The 20,943-nt window shown below is 42.8% G+C and overlaps 1 protein-coding gene across 1 annotated transcript in view; it reads right to left on the reverse strand.

The window, feature by feature from the left end:
* LOC112224085 (potassium voltage-gated channel subfamily C member 1-like) overlaps positions 1-20,943 on the reverse strand; it is a gene marked incomplete at its 5' end in the record, with an annotated part of 46,353 nt that overhangs the window by 7,440 nt on the left and 17,970 nt on the right. Inside the window, 2 exons of the mRNA XM_024387383.2 lie at positions 7,503-7,688; positions 9,930-10,905. Of these exons, the coding sequence (XP_024243151.1) occupies positions 7,503-7,688; positions 9,930-10,905 (1,162 nt within the window). The remainder of the gene's footprint in view (positions 1-7,502; positions 7,689-9,929; positions 10,906-20,943) is intronic.

Genomic DNA, 20,943 nt, shown 5'->3' on the forward strand with positions numbered 1-20,943 from the left:
ACTCATTCATATATCTTTATGTACATATTCTTTATCCCTTTACACTTGTGTGTATAAGGTAGTAGTTTTTGGAATTGTTAGATTACTCGTTGGTTATTACTGCATTGTCGGAACTAGAAGCACAAGCATTTCGCTACACTTGCATTAACATCTGCTAAACATGTGTATGTGACAAATACATTTGATTTGAGATGGTGTAATGGTGCTTTACTGGTAATTTGTTTTTAACCAGTGTGCACTACTTATGACTAACGATGACAAATATGTTGTAGGTTCCTGCATGAGTCATTGACAGTCTATGTTTGCTACTGTGGAAGTATAGAGCCGTATTATAGAGAGGTACACAAAGAGCATGTACAGTGCAGTCGGGCAGTGTTCAGACCCATTCCCTTTTTGACTTATTCTAAAATTAATTATTTTCCCTTACCAATCTAGACACAATACACCATGACAGACTTAATAAACTTAAATACCTAATTTACAGTATTCAGACCCTTTGCTATGAGACTCAAAATTGAGCTCAGGTGCATCCGGTTTCCATTGATAATCCTTGAGTTGTTTCTACAATTTGATTGGAGTACACCAGTACTGGAGTACATCATTTGATTGGACATGAACCGGAAAGGCACACCTGTCTTTTTAAGGTCCCACAGGTGACAGTGCATGTCAGAGCGTTATACCCAAGAAGACTCGAGCAGTAATCCCTGCCCAAGGTGCTTCAAAGTTCTGAGTAAATGGTCTCCATACTTATGCAAATGAGATCTGTTTTTGCCTTGCCATTTTGTGGTATTGCGTGTAGTTTGATGAGAAAAGAAAAATGTTTTAATCAATTTTATTTAAAATGTATTCAATTTTAGAATAAACATAACGAAATGTGGAAAAGGTCAAGGGTCTAAATGCTTCCCGAATACAGTGTATACTTGGGATTTTCTCCTACTGCTAGGTGGAAAACATCTAGCATGCAATGCATACTTCCTTGATGTCTACAGTATTCTCTCTGGTATGAAATCTGGTTTCCATTCAGGTTATGGATGTGTCACTGCAACCTTAAAGGTCCTCAATGATGTCACCATTTCCCTTGATTCTAAGCAAAGTTGTGCTGCTATTTTTATTGACTTGGCCAAAGCTTTTGATACGGTAGACCATTCCATTCTTGTGGGCTGGCTAAGCAGTATTGGTGTCTGAGGGGTCTTTGGCCTGGTTCGCTAACTACCCCTCTCAAAGAGTGCAGTGTATAAAGTCAGAAAATCTGCTGTCTCAGCCACTGTCTGTCACCAAGGGGGTACCCTAAGACTCAATCCTAGGCCCCACGCTCTTCTCAATTTACATCAGCATAGCTCAGGCAGTAGGAAGCTCTCCCATTTACATGCAGATTATACAGTCTTATACTCAGCAGGCCCCTCCCCAGATGTTGTGTTAAATGCTCTACAACAAAGCTTTCTTAGTTTCCAACAAGCTTTCTCTATCCATAAACTTGTTCTGAACACGTCCAAAACAAAAGTAATGTGGTTTGGTAAGAAGAAAGCCCCTCTCCCCCATATGTGTTTATTACTACCTCTGAGGGTTTAGAGCTTGAGGTAGTCACCTCATACCAGTACTTGGGAGTATGGCTCAACAGTGCACTGTACTTCTCTCAGCACATATCAAAGCTGCAGGCTAAAGTTAAATCTAGTGGTTTCCTCTATTGTAATCGCTCCTCTTTCACCCCAGCTGCCAAACTAACCCTGATTCAGATGACCATCCTACCCATGCTAGATTACGGAGACATCATTTATAGATCGGCAGGTAAGGGTGCCAAGGGTGCCTCTTTACCATTCGGCCATCAGATTTGCCACCAATGCTCCTTATAGGACACATCACTGCACTCTATACTCCTCTGTGAACTGGTCATCTCTGTATACCCGTCGCAAGACCCACTGGTTGATGCTTATTTATAAGACCCTCTTAGGCCTCATGCCTATTTACATTTTTTATATATCACACTCCTCACTCCTCCCCGACCTGAGATATCTACTGCAGCCCTCATCCTCCACATACAACACTCGTTCTGCCAGTCACATTCTGTTAAAGGTCCCCAAAGCACACACATCCCTGGGTCGCTCGTCTTTTCAGTTCGCTGCAGCTAGCGATTGGAACGAGCTGCAACAAACACACAAACTGGACAGTTTTATCTCAATCTCTTCATTCAAAGACTCAATCATGGACACTCTTACTGACAGTTGTGGCTGCTTTAGGAGATGTATTGTTGTCTCTACCTTCTTGCCCTTTGTGCTGTTATCTGTGCCCAATAATGTTTGTACAATGTTTTGTGCTGCTACCATGTGTTGCTGCCTTGAAATGTTGTTATCTTAGGTCTCTATATATAGTGTTGTGTTGTCTACCTTGTCGTGATGTGTGTTTTGTCCTATAATTATGTTGTTTTTTAAAATCTAAGCCCACGTCCCCACAGGAGGTCTTTTGCCTTTTGGTAGGCCGTCATTGTAAATAAGAATGTGTTCTTAACGGACTTGCCTAGTTAAATAAAATAAAAAAATAAACATGGGAAAGACAAGGAGAGACAAACTTGTCATGATCCTAAAATAAACTGATTGTACATGGAAACACTATATTATGCCATGTCTTTTCAGACCTAAGTTACAATATCTTTTAGCAAACCCAATTAAGCAGATATTTTTGAAATACTTCAAAGGATCATTTGAAGTCTATCAAAAATATCTGCTTAATGTGGTCTGCTAATAGATCATCTGAACCTAGAAATATATTTTTCCACTGTAGCTTTCTTTACACTGAGTCTAAGACTTTGGTAACACTTGTAGAGTGAAAAAAGTTAACTAGTATGGGTAACACAAGAGACATATTTACTTGTCAGTTTGACCCTCGTTAGAAGTTGGGTAAACTGACATAAAGAGACATATCTAACGTCAGGTGATTTAAATGGACCCCAAACTCTCAGAACAAAGGGTACGGTTAGGCTACAGTATTGTTGCTAGGGTTACTAAAATAACAATACCCACCACTGGTCACCAACCGGCCGATCGCGGTCGACTTGTCCATATCCATGCATTTCTAGTCGATCGCCAAACATTTCTGTAAAAAAACAACGATAAAGCCTTGTGTTCCCATTTTTTTAAATGAGTCTCAAGCTGTTGGTGGTAAGTGCAGCCAATTCAGCTGCCCGGCGCACCGGGTCGGCAAACTGTTGCCATTTCATGTGTCTGAAGGTGCCTTCCTGGTGGGCCTGGAGAGAAATTCAAGTGCAATATGCCACCGCTGGCCAATCAGACTGCAGATGACCGAGTCTGCAGTAACGTAGCAGGTATCAAAGAAAGCTACGGCAAAATTGATACTGTGAGATTTCAAAACCGTGACTATCAACGAAAACAGCAAATAGCTGCTGTTTTTTTTGAGTTCATGTTTCAGTTCTTACTCAGCACTGTCAACACTTTCATAACCCATAAAATGTGCGTTTTTCCTATTTCCACGCGCTACAACAAACGGTGCAGCAGTAATGAATGAGTAGTACTCGAGGACCAGGGTTGGGGAACACTGATATAGAGAGACTTAAAATGCTACTAAAATAATTTAAGGACTGCATATGCAAAGATCTAAGAAAGAAACCATGGGCAAAGCACACCAGTTTGAGAGGGCAATAGGGAATCCCACTTTATAACAAAGAAGGGAACACATCGTTAAGCCATTATTATTTCAGCTGAGGCAAATATTTTGGGTTTGTTCACCTCTTTTCTAGCCGTTTGGTATTCAATTCAATTTTTGGTCAATATGAGATTGAAGAGCAATGCTGCTCAGAGGCATTTTATTATTGGTTCAGGTTCACATGGATGCAATGATATTTCACTAGTATTAAATGTTACACATTTCAGGTTATAGAGGGAGGTCAAGGTTCTGTGGTCCTTGAATCACCCTACAGATATCAAAACTTTAAGAAATGTTGAGGGCTGAAGGTTGGCATATAGAATTGGCACAAATATCGTAACGGGGAAGAACTAACTCCTAAAATGTTCTGGGTGTTATAGCCGTCTCTCAAACCAAACCCTTGTACCGCGATAACAAGAACATTAATTCAGTAAACACTGAGTGGCATCCTAACACCCTCTACGGCTTCCTGCTTAAAATGGCCTCCTTTTTTGGTTTTAAAGAGGGATTAAATGTAGGTTTTATACAAATGAAAAAAAATCCATCACCAAAGCAGTCAGAGGCTTCCAAGAGAGGAGTTCAACAACTCAAGGCTTACCTTAAATCAGTGTATCCCAACCTTGGTCCTTGAGCACCCCCAATAGTACACATGTGTACAGACATGCACACCTGATTCAAACTTGTCAGCTAATCATCAAGCCCTCAATGAGCTGAATGAGGTGTGTTTGTCCAGGGCTACAACAAAAATGTGTACTGTTAGGGGTACTCGAGGACCAGGGTTGGGAAACACTGCCTTAGTTAGCAAGTTGTCAGTCAATCGGACAGTCATAGTCCCGAGTCGCACAGTTGTCTAAAGCACTGCATCTCAGTGCAAGAGGTGTCACTACAGTCTCTGATTTGAATCCAGGCTGTATCACATCCGGCCGTGATTGGGACTCCCATAGGGCGGCGCACAATTGGGCCAGCGTCGTTCGTGTTTGGCCATCATTGTAAATAAGAATTTGTTGTTATCTGACTTGCCTAGTTAAATACAGGTTAAATAAATAAAATAAATACAAATATTGTCTGCCTGGCAGTGTGATGTCAGAGCCAATCAGTGTTTCAGTCACTAGGTGCAGCTTTTACTGTATTGCTTTTGAACTACTCAGGTCACTACACTACAGATATATGATAATATGACTGAAAATGTTGTTCTAGTCCTGTACCTCGGAGGCTCTGCTGACCCCACTGACCTTTGACCGTTGAAAGATGGCCACTGTTCATCATCGTATTAAAAAGCATCCATTATGCACGCATAGCAGGAATATGTACATGTCGTACCATGATAGAAATATTTGAGACTGAACATTTCGGCCAATGCAAAGGGAGATTTCTCCAAAGAGCGATGTGTCTTTTGTTGTCTGTCAGGGTGAATGTCAGCTGGGTAGAGAGGGCACCAGTGACACAAAGAAATAACATAGTAAAAGCCACAGACAACAGCAACACAAACAGTCAGATGGCAATAAAACGTTTGATTTGATTCGGAGTAGGACAGAGACACAGTGTAAAGTGTAAGGAGGAATAAGTCAACATACAAATGTGTGAAATGATACAACCTGAAGAGAGTGACAACAACACAGAGCACATTAGACAACGTGTGACCCGCTGTTCCTGATACCCTGCATTAAATACGGAAAACACAACGTAGATCGTTGTTTCAAAACATGACTTTTGTTACTCTTTGTACATGTATGGACAAATGGTTGGTGTATGTACAATATATGACCAGTTATTATAAGAATTTCATTGAGTTCATACTTCATATGATGTAATTGTGGCGCATCAGGCAGAGGTTTAGTTAACAATAAAAAAGATCAGGTTATTCTGAATAATAGATTATTCTGATTGGATGATACTCTGAGCAATAGAATGCAATTGGCTTTGATATTCGAAAGACAGTTTTACCCAACCTTAGCTCAATAGCTTGGTGATGTTTCTTCCCTACCTATCTGTTGATTCCACTCTTCAAACTCACTTACATTCACACAGAATGCAATTCATGGGCGATATTGAAACTCTACCAAACGTACTGTACAAACACAACACAGTGAACACAGTGGGTAATAATTGTGATTTGCAGTCATCTAGTGTATCTGTGAGTGCGTTCTGTGTCCAAGTGTGTCTGTGGGTGGTATGTTTGAGTGGCAACTGCCAACAATCAATGTAATGGAGCTGACAGAACATTAAATGTTTGGCTGACGGATTAAGTTAAAAAAAATGATGAAAAAACAGGGTTCCATTTTGGTTACCTGTGATTTTAAGGTGTTACCTCTTGGCCTATAGTTTTGGAGGTGGAGTTTGCATTGAGGTCCTGCTGTAGCAGAGACCCTTCCAGCTTATACCATTCTTCAGCCAAAGGGGAGTCTGGGCCGGCTGACAGGGCTGGTGCCTGTAGTTTAGTGTCAACAGGGATGTTGAGGATTTGGGAGGAGTGTAAAGGAGAAGTGTTTGATGCAGGTTTGGTGGTGGTGGTTGTAGGTGGTAAAAAAAAAATTGTTGCAGCGATAAAGAAATGGAATGCGGTGTTGGATTTCAGAATGAGCACAAGAGTATACATGGGGTAAACAGGGGTAAATAAGGTGTGTTTTGGAGAGAAAGAAGAAAATGAAGGGGGAAAAGAATGGGGGCCAAAGAGAGAGGGTGGGGGGAGCATGAAGTGGGAGTCAAAGCCAAACAAGGAGGCGGAGGGGAGACGAGAGGGAGAGGGAGAGCATGAAGTGGGAGTCAAAGCCAAACAAGGAGGCGGAGGGGAGACGAGAGGGAGAGGGAGAGCATGAAGTGGGAGTCAAAGCCAAACAAGGAGGCGGAGGGGAGACGAGAGGGAGAGGGAGAGCATGAAGTGGGAGTCAAAGCCAAACAAGGAGGCGGAGGGGAGACGAGAGGGAGAGGGAGAGGGAGAGCATGAAGTGGGAGTCAAAGCCAAACAAGGAGGCGGAGGGGAGACGAGAGGGAGAGGGAGAGGGAGAGCATGAAGTGGGAGTCAAAGCCAAACAAGGAGGCGGAGGGGAGACGAGAGGGAGAGGGAGAGCATGAAGTGGGAGTCAAAGCCAAACAAGGAGGCGGAGGGGAGACGAGAGGGAGAGGGAGAGCATGAAGTGGGAGTCAAAGCCAAACAAGGAGGCGGAGGGGAGACGAGAGGGAGAGGGAGAGCATGAAGTGGGAGTCAAAGCCAAAAAAGGAGGCGGAGGGGAGACGAGAGGGAGAGGGAGAGCATGAAACAGAAGTGACGAGAGGTAAATGAATGCACGGTCAACTGTCTGGGTCCAAGAGACAGAGATAGAGAGAAACAACGAGAGTGAGAGATGGCGAGGAGAGCGAAAGAAATACAAGGACAAAATGGAGGATGACAATTTGAGGCCGTGAAAGGGGGACGGAAAATACAGATAGGAGGAAAGAAAAGGCGGTTACCAAGTGGATGAAAACAAGGACAGTATGGAGGTGAATAAGTGGAAACATAGAGCGGAAGAGTAAAGGTGTTGGTGTAGGTAGGGCGTTGTTGTGTCCTGTCAGAACATAGAGTTCCTCCCTGTCACGCAAACACAGTCATGTCTCTTCCCATGATGCTGTTGGCCGTTGCTTGTGTCTGCCTGTGTGTTCTCTCTAATGAACCACAAATCCGTTCCCATATATGCTGTATTTGATCATGTATACATAATTAGTGTGTATGTATTTGTGTCTTGTGCACCTTCTCTGTTGGCATCTTCTATATGGGGAGTATCTGTATTAGTTCCTGTGCCTTATGGCATCTTATGTGTAGCTCTGTTGACTACGTGGTGTGTGTTTACAGTTCCGTCCGCTGAGGGACATACCTTTCCGCACATTCCCATCTGTGGCACGGAATTCCCTGGTGTTGAGCAGGAAGCAAGCACGGTCCTGCTGGTAGCGTTCCCGTGTTGTTCGGGCGCCCTCTCGCTCCGGACTCAGCACCTGGTCAATGGTGGGGCAGTCCTCTTTCACCAGGACCGCAGTGGCCGCGCCGCCGTTCTGCTTGGACTCTTTTGGAAAAGAAGGGGAGATGGGGAAATAGGGGAGGGAAGAGCAAGGGAGAAGGAGAGAGTAAAGGAGAAGGAAGGAATAGGAGAGTAGGAGTGAAGTGAGGTATCTGGATAGTAGATGATGAAGGTTGTGATGGGAGACTGAGGCCAAACTGGGCTGTGTTTCCATATCCACACTAGCATACCACTTAGGATGCATGCCCATTACATTGCTTCATTCTACATAGTATGTTAGTATGGGTATTGGAACATAGCCCGAGGGGAGCAGTTGCTTACTTGATGATTAAATTGATCCAATCAGAGAGCTTGCTGTTGTGAGCTTAGGGGCTTTGATTGGCTGCTATATCTGAGGTTTTGTTATGGCACCTTGGCCCACCAATTCAAAAATCATGAATCCCCAGTCTCCCATCACTGGAAAAAAGTGTGTAAGAAAATAGTCAAAGGAATAGGGAGAGGTGTTACTACAAGCTACTGATCACAATTGAATACTGCAGATGAGATACATAATCAGAGACAGATTCAGTAAAATAGCCTCCAACTGGGCCAAATCTAATCCCAAACTATGGTGTCCTACTAAACAAAAACACAATGCAATAGACTATTTTATTAGGACTTAAACATAAATGATCTTTTCACTGTGTGTGATAAAGTAAATGGCATTAGTGAAGAGCAGTCGTTTCAAATGGAGGCTAAATGCACATGATATTGCTGAGGGGGGACGGCTCATAATAATGGCTGGAACGGAGCAAATGCAATGGCATCAAACACATGGAAACCATGGAAACCATGTGTTTGCTGTATTTGATACCATTCCACCTATTCCGCTCCAGCTATTACCACGAGCCCGTCCTCCACAATTAAGGTGCCGCCAACCTCCTGTGGCTCTATGAAGTTTAGAGCTCAGGGCCGAGTACCATCTTAAGCTAATGTGTTTTCTAAAACACCCACATATACATTCTACTATGATATGTAATTGATAATTGCCAATGTGTCAAAGTTCATGTCTATCCTGGCTTGGCAAGACAGCAACTAAACACTGGATGTAGTGATAGAAGTGGTGGTTCGGGGTGCGAGTTGATGCTACAAGACAGCATGGTAAACTAAACACTGGACGTAGTGATAGAAGTGGTGGTTCGGGGTGCGAGTTGATGCTACAAGACAGCATGGTAAACTAAACACTGGACGTAGTGATAGAAGTGGTGGTTCGGGGTGCGAGTTGATGCTACAAGACAGCATGGTAAACTAAACACTGGACGTAGTGATAGAAGTGGTGGTTCGGGGTGCGAGTTGATGCTACAGGGCGGCTGGTGCGTATATGCTCAGACACAGCTGTCAAATCTTCTCCCATGACTTCCTGCTCATAAACTTACTGACAACCTACAACAAAACTCTTATAAAAGAGAGTGTGAAAGATAGAGAGAAAGTGGTGGGGTACTATAGGTGCTGATGCAATAAAATACTATAACTGCAGACTCACTGTTGATTTCTCAACAAAATACACAACAGGTGCCATATTGTCGTGTGTGGATATTGGGTTCATAGGTCATACACAATCATGCCAAATGAAATAGGAAGTACTGCACATATTACGTACTAAATATTTCAATTCAGTTTTTCTACAATTTTTTGTCTAACATTTAAACCAAACCATTGAACCAAATGTATGTATATTAGGCTGTTGTGAAGAGATTCAAATGAGATTTTAAAGTAATGTGTTTGTTTAATGCAGACAGATGGAGGCCTGTCGGCAAAAGTGGACTCACCAGTTGATCATAAATTACCTATGAGTTCTGATGGGTTAGCTATCTCTCAAGGGCAGATTCAGAATCAGCCCCCCTCTCTCAAAGGCAGATTCAGAATCAGCCCCCCTCTCTCAAGGGCAGATTCAGAATCAGCCCCCCTCTCTCAAGGGCAGATTCAGAATCAGATCCCCCCCCCCCCATCCCTATCAGAGTCACCCACAAACTGTGAAAATCCCTGTCCCAAGTTTGATTGAATCTATTGACACTAAACTGTACAATTTGACAACATCTTTGCCAAAAATATAATATTTTGCCGGGGTAATTTGAGTTCTACGCCCTTGTTGGAGGCCAGTGGTGGTGTGCCCAGATGCTCAGCGAAGCTCCATGTTGTGTTTACAAACTCATACCAATCTTATGAGTCAAGGTCGAAGCAATTTTGTTAACTTGCAGTCTGTGTCTTAAAATATGGGGCTGAGGATTAAAAATAGAAATGTCTCACCTCGGTTGATCTCTGTGATCTCCTCTTGAGCGAGGGGGCAGTCAAGGCCTCCGGACCAGATCACCTCGCCGAGTACATTACCCAGGATCCTATGGGGTGAGGCAGTGGCCAGGGCGAGGGCGTCGGGCTTGCAGTAGTTGGGCGAGCCTGGCATGGTGGGCCGGGGGATGTGCTTGCCCTTTTTCTTGGGCAGCTTCTGCTTAGCCATGGCCAGTGAGTAGTACATGCCAAAGTTGTTGACAATGACGGGCACAGGCATGGCGATGGTCAACACCCCCGCCAGGGCGCACAGCGCACCCACCAGCATCCCCGACCACGTCTCGGGGTACATGTCCCCGTAGCCCAGAGTGGTCATGGTGACCACAGCCCACCAGAAGCCAATGGGGATGTTCTTGAAGTTTGTGTGTTTGGCAGCCGTAGGGTCGTCGGGGTCTGCGCCGATGCGCTCGGCATAGTAGATCATGGTTGCGAAGATGAGCACTCCGAGAGCAAGGAAGATGATGAGCAGGAGGAACTCATTGGTGCTGGCGCGGAGCGTGTGGCCCAGGACGCGAAGTCCCACAAAGTGGCGGGTCAGCTTGAAGATACGCAGGATGCGCACAAAGCGGACCACACGCAGGAACCCCAAAACGTCCTTGGCGGCTTTGGAGGACAGGCCGCTCAGCCCCACCTCCAGGTAGAAGGGCATAATGGCAATGAAGTCGATGATGTTGAGGGTGCTCCTGAAGAACTCGACCTTATCCGGGCAGAAGACCACGCGTGCCATCACCTCAATGGTGAACCAGATGACGCACATGCCCTCCACGTACGTAAGCCAGCTATCGGTCACCACCTCGTAGACGATCACCTCGCGCGTCACGTTTCCCTCCGTCACATTCTCCGTCTTGTTGTAGATGGTGTTGAAGGCCTCGTGCGTCTCCATGCAGAAGGTGGAGATGGAGATGAGGATGAACAGAAGGGAGACGAATGCGCAGTACTGGAGGAGAGGAACAGAGAGAAACAGAGATTGGAGGGACAGAGAGAGCAGGGGAAAGACCAACAGACAGAAGGCAAAGAGAAAGTTGAAGATAGGGGGACAGTAAAGGAGAAAAGAAAGAGGAAGGAGAGAAGGTTTACAGTCATATACAAACAACAGCGCTAGAAAAACAGATGGTGTATTGTTCAACAGTTTGTCAGCCCCTACAGGACACTGCAGGGCATTGCTCGATCAGATGAGATGAGGCCAGATTATTAAACTGGACTAGACTCCTAAGTGGGATAATGCTGACCTTAAGGGTGACTGCAGGGTCAAACTGGACCGAGCACTGAGGGATACTCAATCTGACAATCATAACGGTCATCGGCATGACAGCCCAAGGAAAAGCAGTGGAATGGAGGAAAGCGGGAGGAGACCTGGCTGGAATGAGAATACAGACGACTACTGTTTCATTGGCGCAGCACGGACACGGAGTAAAGGGGAGTAAAAGAAAGGTGGAGAGGACACAGAGTAAAGGGGAGTAAAAGAAAGGTGGAGAGGACACAGAGTAAAGGGGAGTAAAAGAAAGGTGGAGAGGACACAGAGTAAAGGGGAGTAAAAGAAAGGTGGAGAGGACAGAGTAAAGGGGAGTAAAAGAAAGGTGGAGAGGACACAGACTAAAGGGGAGTAAAAGAAAGGTGGAGAGGACACAGAGAAAAGGGGAGTAAAAGAAAGGTGGAGAGGACACAGACTAAAGGGGAGTAAAAGAAAGGTGGAGAGGACACAGAGTAAAGGGGAGTAAAAGAAAGGTGGAGAGGACACAGAGTAAAGGGGAGTAAAAGAAAGGTGGAGAGGACACAGAGAAAAGGGGAGTAAAAGAAAGGTGGAGAGGACACAGACTAAAGGGGAGTAAAAGAAAGGTGGAGAGGACACAGAGAAAGGGGAGTAAAAGAAAGGTGGAGAGGACACAGAGTAAAGGGGAGTAAAAGAAAGGTGGAAAGGACACAGAGTAAAGGGGAGTAAAAGAAAGGTGGAGAGGACACAGAGTAAAGGGGAGTAAAAAAAAGGTGGAGAGGACACAGAGTAAAGGGGAGTAAAATGAAGGTGGAGAGGACACAGAGTAAAGGGGAGCAAAATAAAGGTGGAGAGGACACAGAGAAAAGGGGAGTAAAAGAAAGGTGGGAAGGACACAGAGTAAAGGGGAGTAAAAGAAAGGTGGAGAGGACACAGAGTAAAGGGGAGTAAAAAAAGGTGGAGAGGACACAGAGTAAAGGGGAGTAAAATGAAGGTGGAGAGGACACAGAGTAAAGGGGAGTAAAAGAAAGGTGGAGAGGACACAGAGTAAAGGGGAGTAAAAGAAAGGTGGAGAGGACACAGAGAAAAGGGGAGTAAAAGAAAGGTGGAGAGGACACAGAGTAAAGGGGAGTAAAAGAAAGGTGGAGAGGACACAGGGTAAAGGGGAGTAAAAGAAAGGTGGAGAGGACACAGAGTAAAGGGGAGTAAAAGAAAGGTGGAGAGGACACAGGGTAAAGGGGAGTAAAAGAAAGGTGGAGAGGACACAGAGTAAAGGGGAGTAAAAGAAAGGTGGAGAGGACACAAAAGAAAGTGACGGGGAAACAGAGAATATCGTCGTAAAAGGATTAAACGGATGAATTATAAATATCCATGTATCTCAGAGTGCACTGAATGGGTTTCAAAATCAGGATGGGGCCCCTTCATACTGAATGTTCAACATAAAGGGCCTGAAACATGTGTCATTGAGTCTGTTTGTGGCCCAGCATGATTCATTGTGGTCCCAATTTATGTTCCAATAACTAGCCAGATTATTTGAAAATATGTCATGTTGAAATAACAATTCCCACAAAGTGAAAGGACTGACAGCCCTATTGTACATTATGTATTGGCCACCATTTGGACCCTTACAACTACTATATTAATCATACAGTGGAAATCCCTAAAGCCCAAAGTGCTTGAGATAGCGTTCTATTTTAACACTTCATTTCAAGGTAACAGCAATGGGGAGCCAATACTCCCCATTCAGTCATGTAATTAACCCCCTACTTTTAAAGAGTTCTGCGAATGCAAAAATGTCAAAAACACCCTACAATCACCCTCCAATTAGCCAGATACCAGGTATACTCCTTATAATACCACTACCACTATTATGGTGCTACTGTTTAAAGCATTGTATGATTGGTAACTGAGTAAATATCAATACTTCCTGTGAGATCCTCTTCATAATACCTTATAAGTACATTTATTATACGACATGGGTGCTAAAAACAGGTACTTATTTATTAACCATCGATAAAATCAGACGGTACAACATGAGTACAATCAGTCAGAGACATTCCAACAAGACCTCAAACTGAATGAATCAAATCAAAGTTATTTACAAAGCCCTTCGCACATCAGCTGTTATCTCAAAGTGCTGTACAGAAAACCCAGCCTAAAACCCCAAACAGCAAGCAATGCAGGTGTAGAAGCACCCTCCGAAGGGTTCATTTGAGATAACCAAACAGGCAGACTTAATTTCAAACTGTATTAGTCGCCCTATATGTACTAAAACTAAACGACAACATCCAGTTTATAACAATAGTAATTTAACCATATATGGTTGCAGTGGTCCTGTGTGGCTCAGTTGGTAAGACTGTGTTGTTAGCAATGCCAGAGTCATTTGTTCAATTCCCACAGGGATCACAGACACCAACTAAAAATGTATGTACTCCACTGTAATGTCACTCGCGTTGGATAAAAGCATCTGGTAAATGGCACATATTATCATCAGGTAATTAAAACAAACAGCTATGCAATCTGGTTTCCGAGCTGGTCATGGGTGCACCTCAGCCACGCTAAAGGTACGAAACGATATCATAACCGCCATTACTGTGCAGCCGTATTCATCGACCTGTCCAAGGCTTTCGACTCTGTCAATCACCACATTCTTATCGGCAGACTCAACAGCCTTGGTTTCTCAAATGACTGCCTCGCCTTGTTCACCAACTACTTATCAGACAGAGTTCAGTGCGTCAAATCGGAGAGCCTGTTGTCCGGACCTCTGGCAGTCTCTATGGGGGTGCCACAGGGTTCAATTCTCAGGCCGACTCTTGTCTCTGTATATATCGAACGATGTCGCTCTTGCTGCTGGTGATTCTCTGATCCACCTCTACGCAGACGACTCTCTGCAATTATATTCAATGTGCAAGGCAAAATTGAGGCTGTGAATAAGAAGTTGGAGCTCTTCTCTGTCTGCATTAACAAGGGCAACACACAGGTCTTTCCATCATTGTATGATTTTTTGTGTGCAAATGAACTCAAGCTTACGGGCAATGTCAAATGTGATATAGTGAAGCACCTGAGTGAGTTGGGTGCGTAATTACGCAGGTACTTTTCTGAAACGGAGGACACATACAACTGGATTCTTTATCCCTTTCATGCCCTGCCTCTAGTCCACTTACCAATATCTGAACAAGAGAGCCTCATCAGAAATTGCAACAAGCGGTTCTGTGAAAATTGTATTTAACCAGAAGCCACTGCCAGATTTCTGGATTGGGCTGCACTCAAGAGTATCCTGCTTCGACAAATCGCGCTGTTATGACACTGATGCCCATTGCAACCATGTACCTATGTGAGAGTGGATTCTCGGCCCTCACTAGCATGAAAACTAAACACAGGTACAGACTCTGTGTGGAAAATGCTTTAAGACTGAGACTCTCTCCAATAGAACCCAACGTTGCAGAGTTATGTGCATCCCTTTCAAGCACACCCTTCTCATTAACCAGGGGTGAGATATTCACAATTTACGATGAACAAGTAAGGTTTTATATGTAAGATGGTTAAATAAAGAGCTAAATTATTGATTATTATTTTTTATTATTTGTGCCTTGGTCTTTGCTCTTTGTCACTTTGTCACTTTTTGTGACAAAAACTCAAACTCTTATGTTTAATAAATGCATCGTATATAGTGTGTGTGTGTGGCAGGCTTACAATGATGACAACAAAAAACAACATTTGAGAGTGCGCTGACCCTGGTCCTAGAGGAGGTATGCAGCTGGAGGTAATGTTTGAAGGGGTACGGGACTATAAAACATTTGGGAACCACTGCTATAGGGGAACCATTTTAGGGCTTCTGAAGAACCATACATGTGATTGCTCTTTGAAAAACCATATAAACCAGAACTGTTTTGTCCCTCCAGGGCCGGAATTGAATAGCCCTGCTGTATGGTTATAAGCCTTATTTGCACATTTCCCAGAGTGCCTTTTGAGTGAATTTTAGAGTTACCAATACCACCCATGACTGTGTTTGCTAGTGACGGAGAAATAGTTGATGCATTCATTCAGTTTCATCGTTGTGGCCTTCACCAAATGCGATCCTAAGTAAATATGTTGTCATTAAAATGTCATTCTTAAGACAAAAATATTTCATGAGGCCTTTTATTGAGGGCCTATTATTACACTAATACAGTGGCCTGAAACTCCATACTACACCTGCAAGTCACATTATGATAGCTTGCAAAGTGATGTGTAGTTCCTATTGGAATCCAGCCAGTGTGGGGATATCCAACATTTGGTATTTTTATTCAACCGCAAGTGGCATTCAGAATGACTGCCAGCGTTGGGAAGACTAAGTTATGAGAATACTTTAAACATCTAAACTGGAACAAACATTTCAGTAATGAGTCCAATAAATTCAAGTAACAGATTAGAATAGTTTAGAAAAAATTGAGTAGCATAAGGTTAATGAATCAATCAATGTGCATGTGTAACGGGAGTCGTCGTCTGAAGAAGAGGAATCGGACCAAAGCGCAGCGTGGTAAGTGTTCATGCCTTTTTATTGTAACCGAACACTATACCAAAATAACAGAGAGAAACGAAACCGTCCTGTCAGGTGCAGAAAACACTAAACAGAAAATAACTACCCACAAAAACCATGTGGGAAAAGGCTACCTAAGTATGGTTCCCAATCAGAGACACCGATAGACAGCTGTCCCTGATTGAGAACCATACCCGGCCAAAACAAAGAAATACAAAAACATAGAAAAGGAAACATAGAATGCCCACCCAAATTACACCCTGACCAAACCAAAATAGAGACATGAAAAGCTCTCTAAGGTCAGGGCGTGACAGCATGCAAAAACATAGATGTTGAAGCAAACAATTCTAAAAAAATCAACTGCAATAAAGCATGCTGGGAAATATGACAAAGATAGGTGTGGTTTCGGTTCAACTCTGGGTGTTAATTTATCTCTTTGCATGTGCTATGTGCTATGTGCTATGAAAGGGCCACATCTGCAGGCTTCCATACATTTCAAGAACCTTTAAGAATTCCGAAGACCTGTAGATGCCACGTCAAGGACCCCACAGCTAACTGGCAAGAGTTCTCCAAGGAACCTTAAGAGCTGAGGAAGATGCATTTAAGAACATTTTATTTCTTCAGTGTATATAATAAACAATTGAAGTCGGAAGTTTACATACACCTTAGCAAAATACAAGAATGTGAAATGTCAGAATAATAGTAGAGAGAATTATTGATTTCAGCTTTTATTTCTTTCATCACATTCCCAGAGGGTCAGAAGTTTACATACACTCAATTAGTATTTGGTAGCATTGCCTTTAAATTGTTTAACTTGGGTCAAACGTTTCAGGTAGCCTTCCACAAGCTTCCCACAATAAGTTGGGTGAATTTTGTCCCATTCCTCCTGACAGAGCTTGTGTAACTGAGTCAAGTTTGTAAGCCTCCTTGCTCACACATGCTTTTTCAGTTTTGCCAACAAATTGTCTATAGGATTGAGGTTAGGGCTTTGTGATGGCCACTCCAATACCTTGACTTTGTTGTCCTTAAGCCATTTTGCCACAACTTTGGAAGTATGCTTGGGGGTCATTGTTCATTTGGAACACCCATTTGCGACCAATCTTTAACTTCCTGACTGATCTCTTGTATTGTTGCTTCAATATATCCACATAATTTTCCTACCTCATGATGCCATCTATTTTGTGAAGTGCACCAGTCCCTCCTGCAGCAAAGCACCCCACAACATGATGCTGCCACCCCCGTGGTTCACGGTTGAGATGGTGTTCTTCGGCTTGCAAGCCTCCCCCGTTTTCCTCCAAGCATAACGATGGTCAATATGACAAAACAGTTCTATTTTTGTTTCATCAGACTAGAGGACATTTCTCCAAACAGTACAATCTTTGTCCCATGTGCAGTTGCAAACCGTATTCTGAGAGTTTCAGCTGTAGTGTTAATTTGATGGTGTTGGTGGTAGTGATTATGGGGGAGGCAAGATTTTCTTCTCTTAGGACAATAAACGTTTTCTGATTCGGAGATGATGATGGTGATGGGGATGATATTTAGTAATACTATTCAAAGTACTGCTGGTCATAGCACTTTACGGTCACCATCATTTTCATGTGTATGGAAAACATTATACAGTAGATGGTTTTACCATCAAGGTATGCTAGCCTTACCTGAGAGGCACTTACCTTCTCTGTTTGTTTCTCTCTTTCAGTCTCTCTCTCTACTACTCTCTCTAACACACACATGCACACAGTAGACTTGGGTACACATAGCAACAAAAAAGCCTAACACAGTAAAATGGGTCAAACATCTGATCTTGTATGTAGGCTATACAGGGGGGCAGACAAGAGGGAGGGAGTGGGGGGACCAGTTGATCTAACAACCACATGCAGGGAATGACAGGAGAACATGAGAGGGGGTTAGGAGGATATAAATGGAATAGAGGAAAACAAAACACAAAAACATGACCAAAAGATAAATGGATGTGTTACCAGAGGACAAGACCGGACAATCTGAACATCCTCTCGTGCCTGTATTACTTAAGTCGGGTAGGACGTGTTAGTGGAAGGCTAGGCTAGGCATTGGCCCAGAGCTAGCATAGGTTAGGCAAGGCATTGGTCCAGGGCTAGGTTAGACTAGTTATTAGGCTAGTGGTAAAAAAACAACAACATGCAACACCAGGGAAGACAGGAAAAGATGGAGGTAGATTTTTAAAATACCTATCGTTTACCAAAAATGGTTGACCAAATTCCTAAAATTGTTTGAAAGGTAATGGGGTCAATTACAATACGTAAATCTTATAGTAGTAACGTATGCCTTTAACACATTTTGAATCATAAAAAACGATGGTCAAACAATGGTTAGCATACAATGCAACAACCTGTATATGTTTATAGTACTACTGTACTGTATATGTTTATAGTAATACCCTACTGTACTGTATATGTTTATAGTAATACCCTACTGTACTGTATATGTTTATAGTAATACCCTACTGTACTGTATATGTCATATACACTAAGGTGAGATTTAAACATTCTAAAAGCTATGCTTTTATCAGTCGTGTTTAGAAAAGTGGTGTAAAACTTACCCTGTCACAGTAGTAGCTGTATAAACTATAACACTCATACAGTAGTAATAGTATGCATTATTTCCTCAATGATAAAAATGTAGATCTGTACACCAGATCAAAAGATAAAAGCATCACACCAGTCCGGATGTGATTACATGCAGTACAGCTGAAGTCGGAAGATTTCATACACCTTAGGACTTTGTTGTCCTTAAGCCATTTTGCCACAACTTTGGAAGTATGCTTGGGGTCATTGTTCATTTGGAAGACCCATTTGCAACTAAGCTTTAACTTCCTGACTGATGTCTTGAGATGTTGCTTCAATATATCCACATAATTTCCCTACCTCATGATCCCATCTATTTGTGAAGTGCACCAGTCCCTCCTGCAGAAATGCACCCCCACAACATGATGCTGCCACCCCCGTTCTTCACGGTTGCGATGTGTCACACCCTGACCATAGAGAGCCTTTTTATTCTCTATTTTGGTTGGGTCGGGGTGTTTCTATCTAGGTTGTTGATTTCTATGTTGGCCTGGTATGGTTCCCAATCAAAGGCAGCTGTTTATCGTTGTCTCTGATTGGGGATCATATTTAGGCAACCATTTTCCCCACTGTGTTTTGTGGGATCTTGTTTTTATGTAGCTGCCTGTGAGCACGCCAGTACGTCACGTTTATTATTATTATTATTTATTTATTTTGTTCGGTTCTCTTACTTCAATAAATAAGATGTGGAATACAGATCACGCTGCGCTTCGGTCTGTATATATATATATGTATATAATAGTATGCTTCCAACGACGATCATGATAGGATGGTGTTCTTTGGCTTGCAGGCCTCCCCCTTCTTCCTCCAAACATAAAAATGGTCATTATGGCCAAACAGTTCTATTTTTGTTTCATTCAGTATTTAGAAATTATACACAAACAGGTTTGGAGAGCAGTGGTTTGATTCATCTTGAAAGTTGCCATATTCAGTTGTTCAATCCAAGAAATCCTGGAAGGGTAGAAAAGTGTACAATAGGTTGACCGGTAGTCCTATAAATGTAACCTAATAATCCTCACTAATCATGAAACTGTGATGACAACTTTCCAGTCGTCATGAACCATGCGCCAATCTGCTACGTGTGGTTTGCGTACCATAATTATTCATGTTCCAACTTGTAATACCTGATATGGTCCACTATTGCTAGCGATCCTTAGGAACAACCACACAAACGTGACAGAGGAAAGAACGGTAAATGAACCATGTAATGGAATGATGCAAAATGTAAGGAAACTAACATTATACTGACAGTTATAAATGTATGTTGGTTTAACTGACGGTGGCTACCAATAGTGGCTTATATTGAACAATGTTATAAAAATGATGTGAAAAAGTACAGGCATATAATTAAAACATTCTAGAAATCATTAATCAACTCGGTAGGTTTGGCGCTATACTGTCATTTGCTTATGGCTACAGAAGCCTATAGCTTGAGTCTCCACATTTCATATCTGCAAGTTATAAGGCCAGCATTTAATAAACTTCATTGTGAAAAAGGTGATATGTAGGCTTCAGTTTGCTGCCATATGATTGGATACACAGTTGTCTCCAGCGATCATATGGTAGAGTATACTGAACAAAAATATAAGCACAACATGTAAAGTGTTGGGCCCATGTTTCATGAGCTGAAATAAATATTTTTCATATGCACAAAAATCATATTTCTCTCAAATTCTGTGCACAGATTTGTTTACGTCAGTGTTAGTGAGCATTTCTCTGGCATATCAAGAAGCTGATTAAACAGCATGATCATTACACCTTGTGCTGGGGACAATAACAGGCAACTCAATAGTGTGCAGTTTTGTCACGTAACACAATGCCACAGATGTCTCAAGTTTTGAAGGAGCAGGAAATTGGCATGATGACTGCAGGAATGTTCCCCAGAGCTGTTGCCTGAGATTTGAATATTAATTTCTCTACCATAAGCCACCTCCAATGTAGTTTTTGAGAATTTGGCAGTACGTCGAACCGGCCTCACAACTGCAAGTGTAATCACGCGAGCCCAGGACCACATCCGGCTTCTTCACCTGTGGGATCATCTGAGGACAGTCATCCGGACAGCTGATGAAACTGAGGAGTATTTCTATTTAATAAAGCCATTTTTGTGGGGAAAAACTCATTTGATTGGCTGGGCCTGGCTCCCCAGTGGGTTGGCCTGGCTCCCAAGTTGGTGGGCACACCTATGGATGCACACCTGCGCAGTCATGTGAAATACATACAGTAGATTAGGGCCTAATGAATTTATTTAAATTGACTGATTTTCTTATATGAACTCGGTAAATTCGTTGAAATGATTGAGTGTTGTGTAATTTCTTGTTTGTTCAGTATAGACATTAAACAATTGTCATTTATATTTACAATCCACTTATCCAAACGGCTAGCTCTTATCAATAGCTCTTAGCAATTTGTAAATGACAGTGCATGGAAAATTGAGTTATTTCTATCTGAAAAAAATAAAGTACATGATGTTGTGCTTGGAACCGACGGGTTGCTTGACTTTTGACTCATTGTTTCACCTCACGTAAAGGTGGTAGAATTATGAGGGAATTCATTCAAGGTCAGAATACGGCGTCTCTCACCTCCGCCACACCTTCATTTATTTGATCTTCACCCAAGACTGTGAAGAGACTAGAGGTCTAAAAAAACGAA

The sequence above is a fragment of the Oncorhynchus tshawytscha genome, linkage group LG25 (assembly GCF_018296145.1).
Source record: "Oncorhynchus tshawytscha isolate Ot180627B linkage group LG25, Otsh_v2.0, whole genome shotgun sequence".
NCBI lineage: Eukaryota > Metazoa > Chordata > Actinopteri > Salmoniformes > Salmonidae > Oncorhynchus > Oncorhynchus tshawytscha.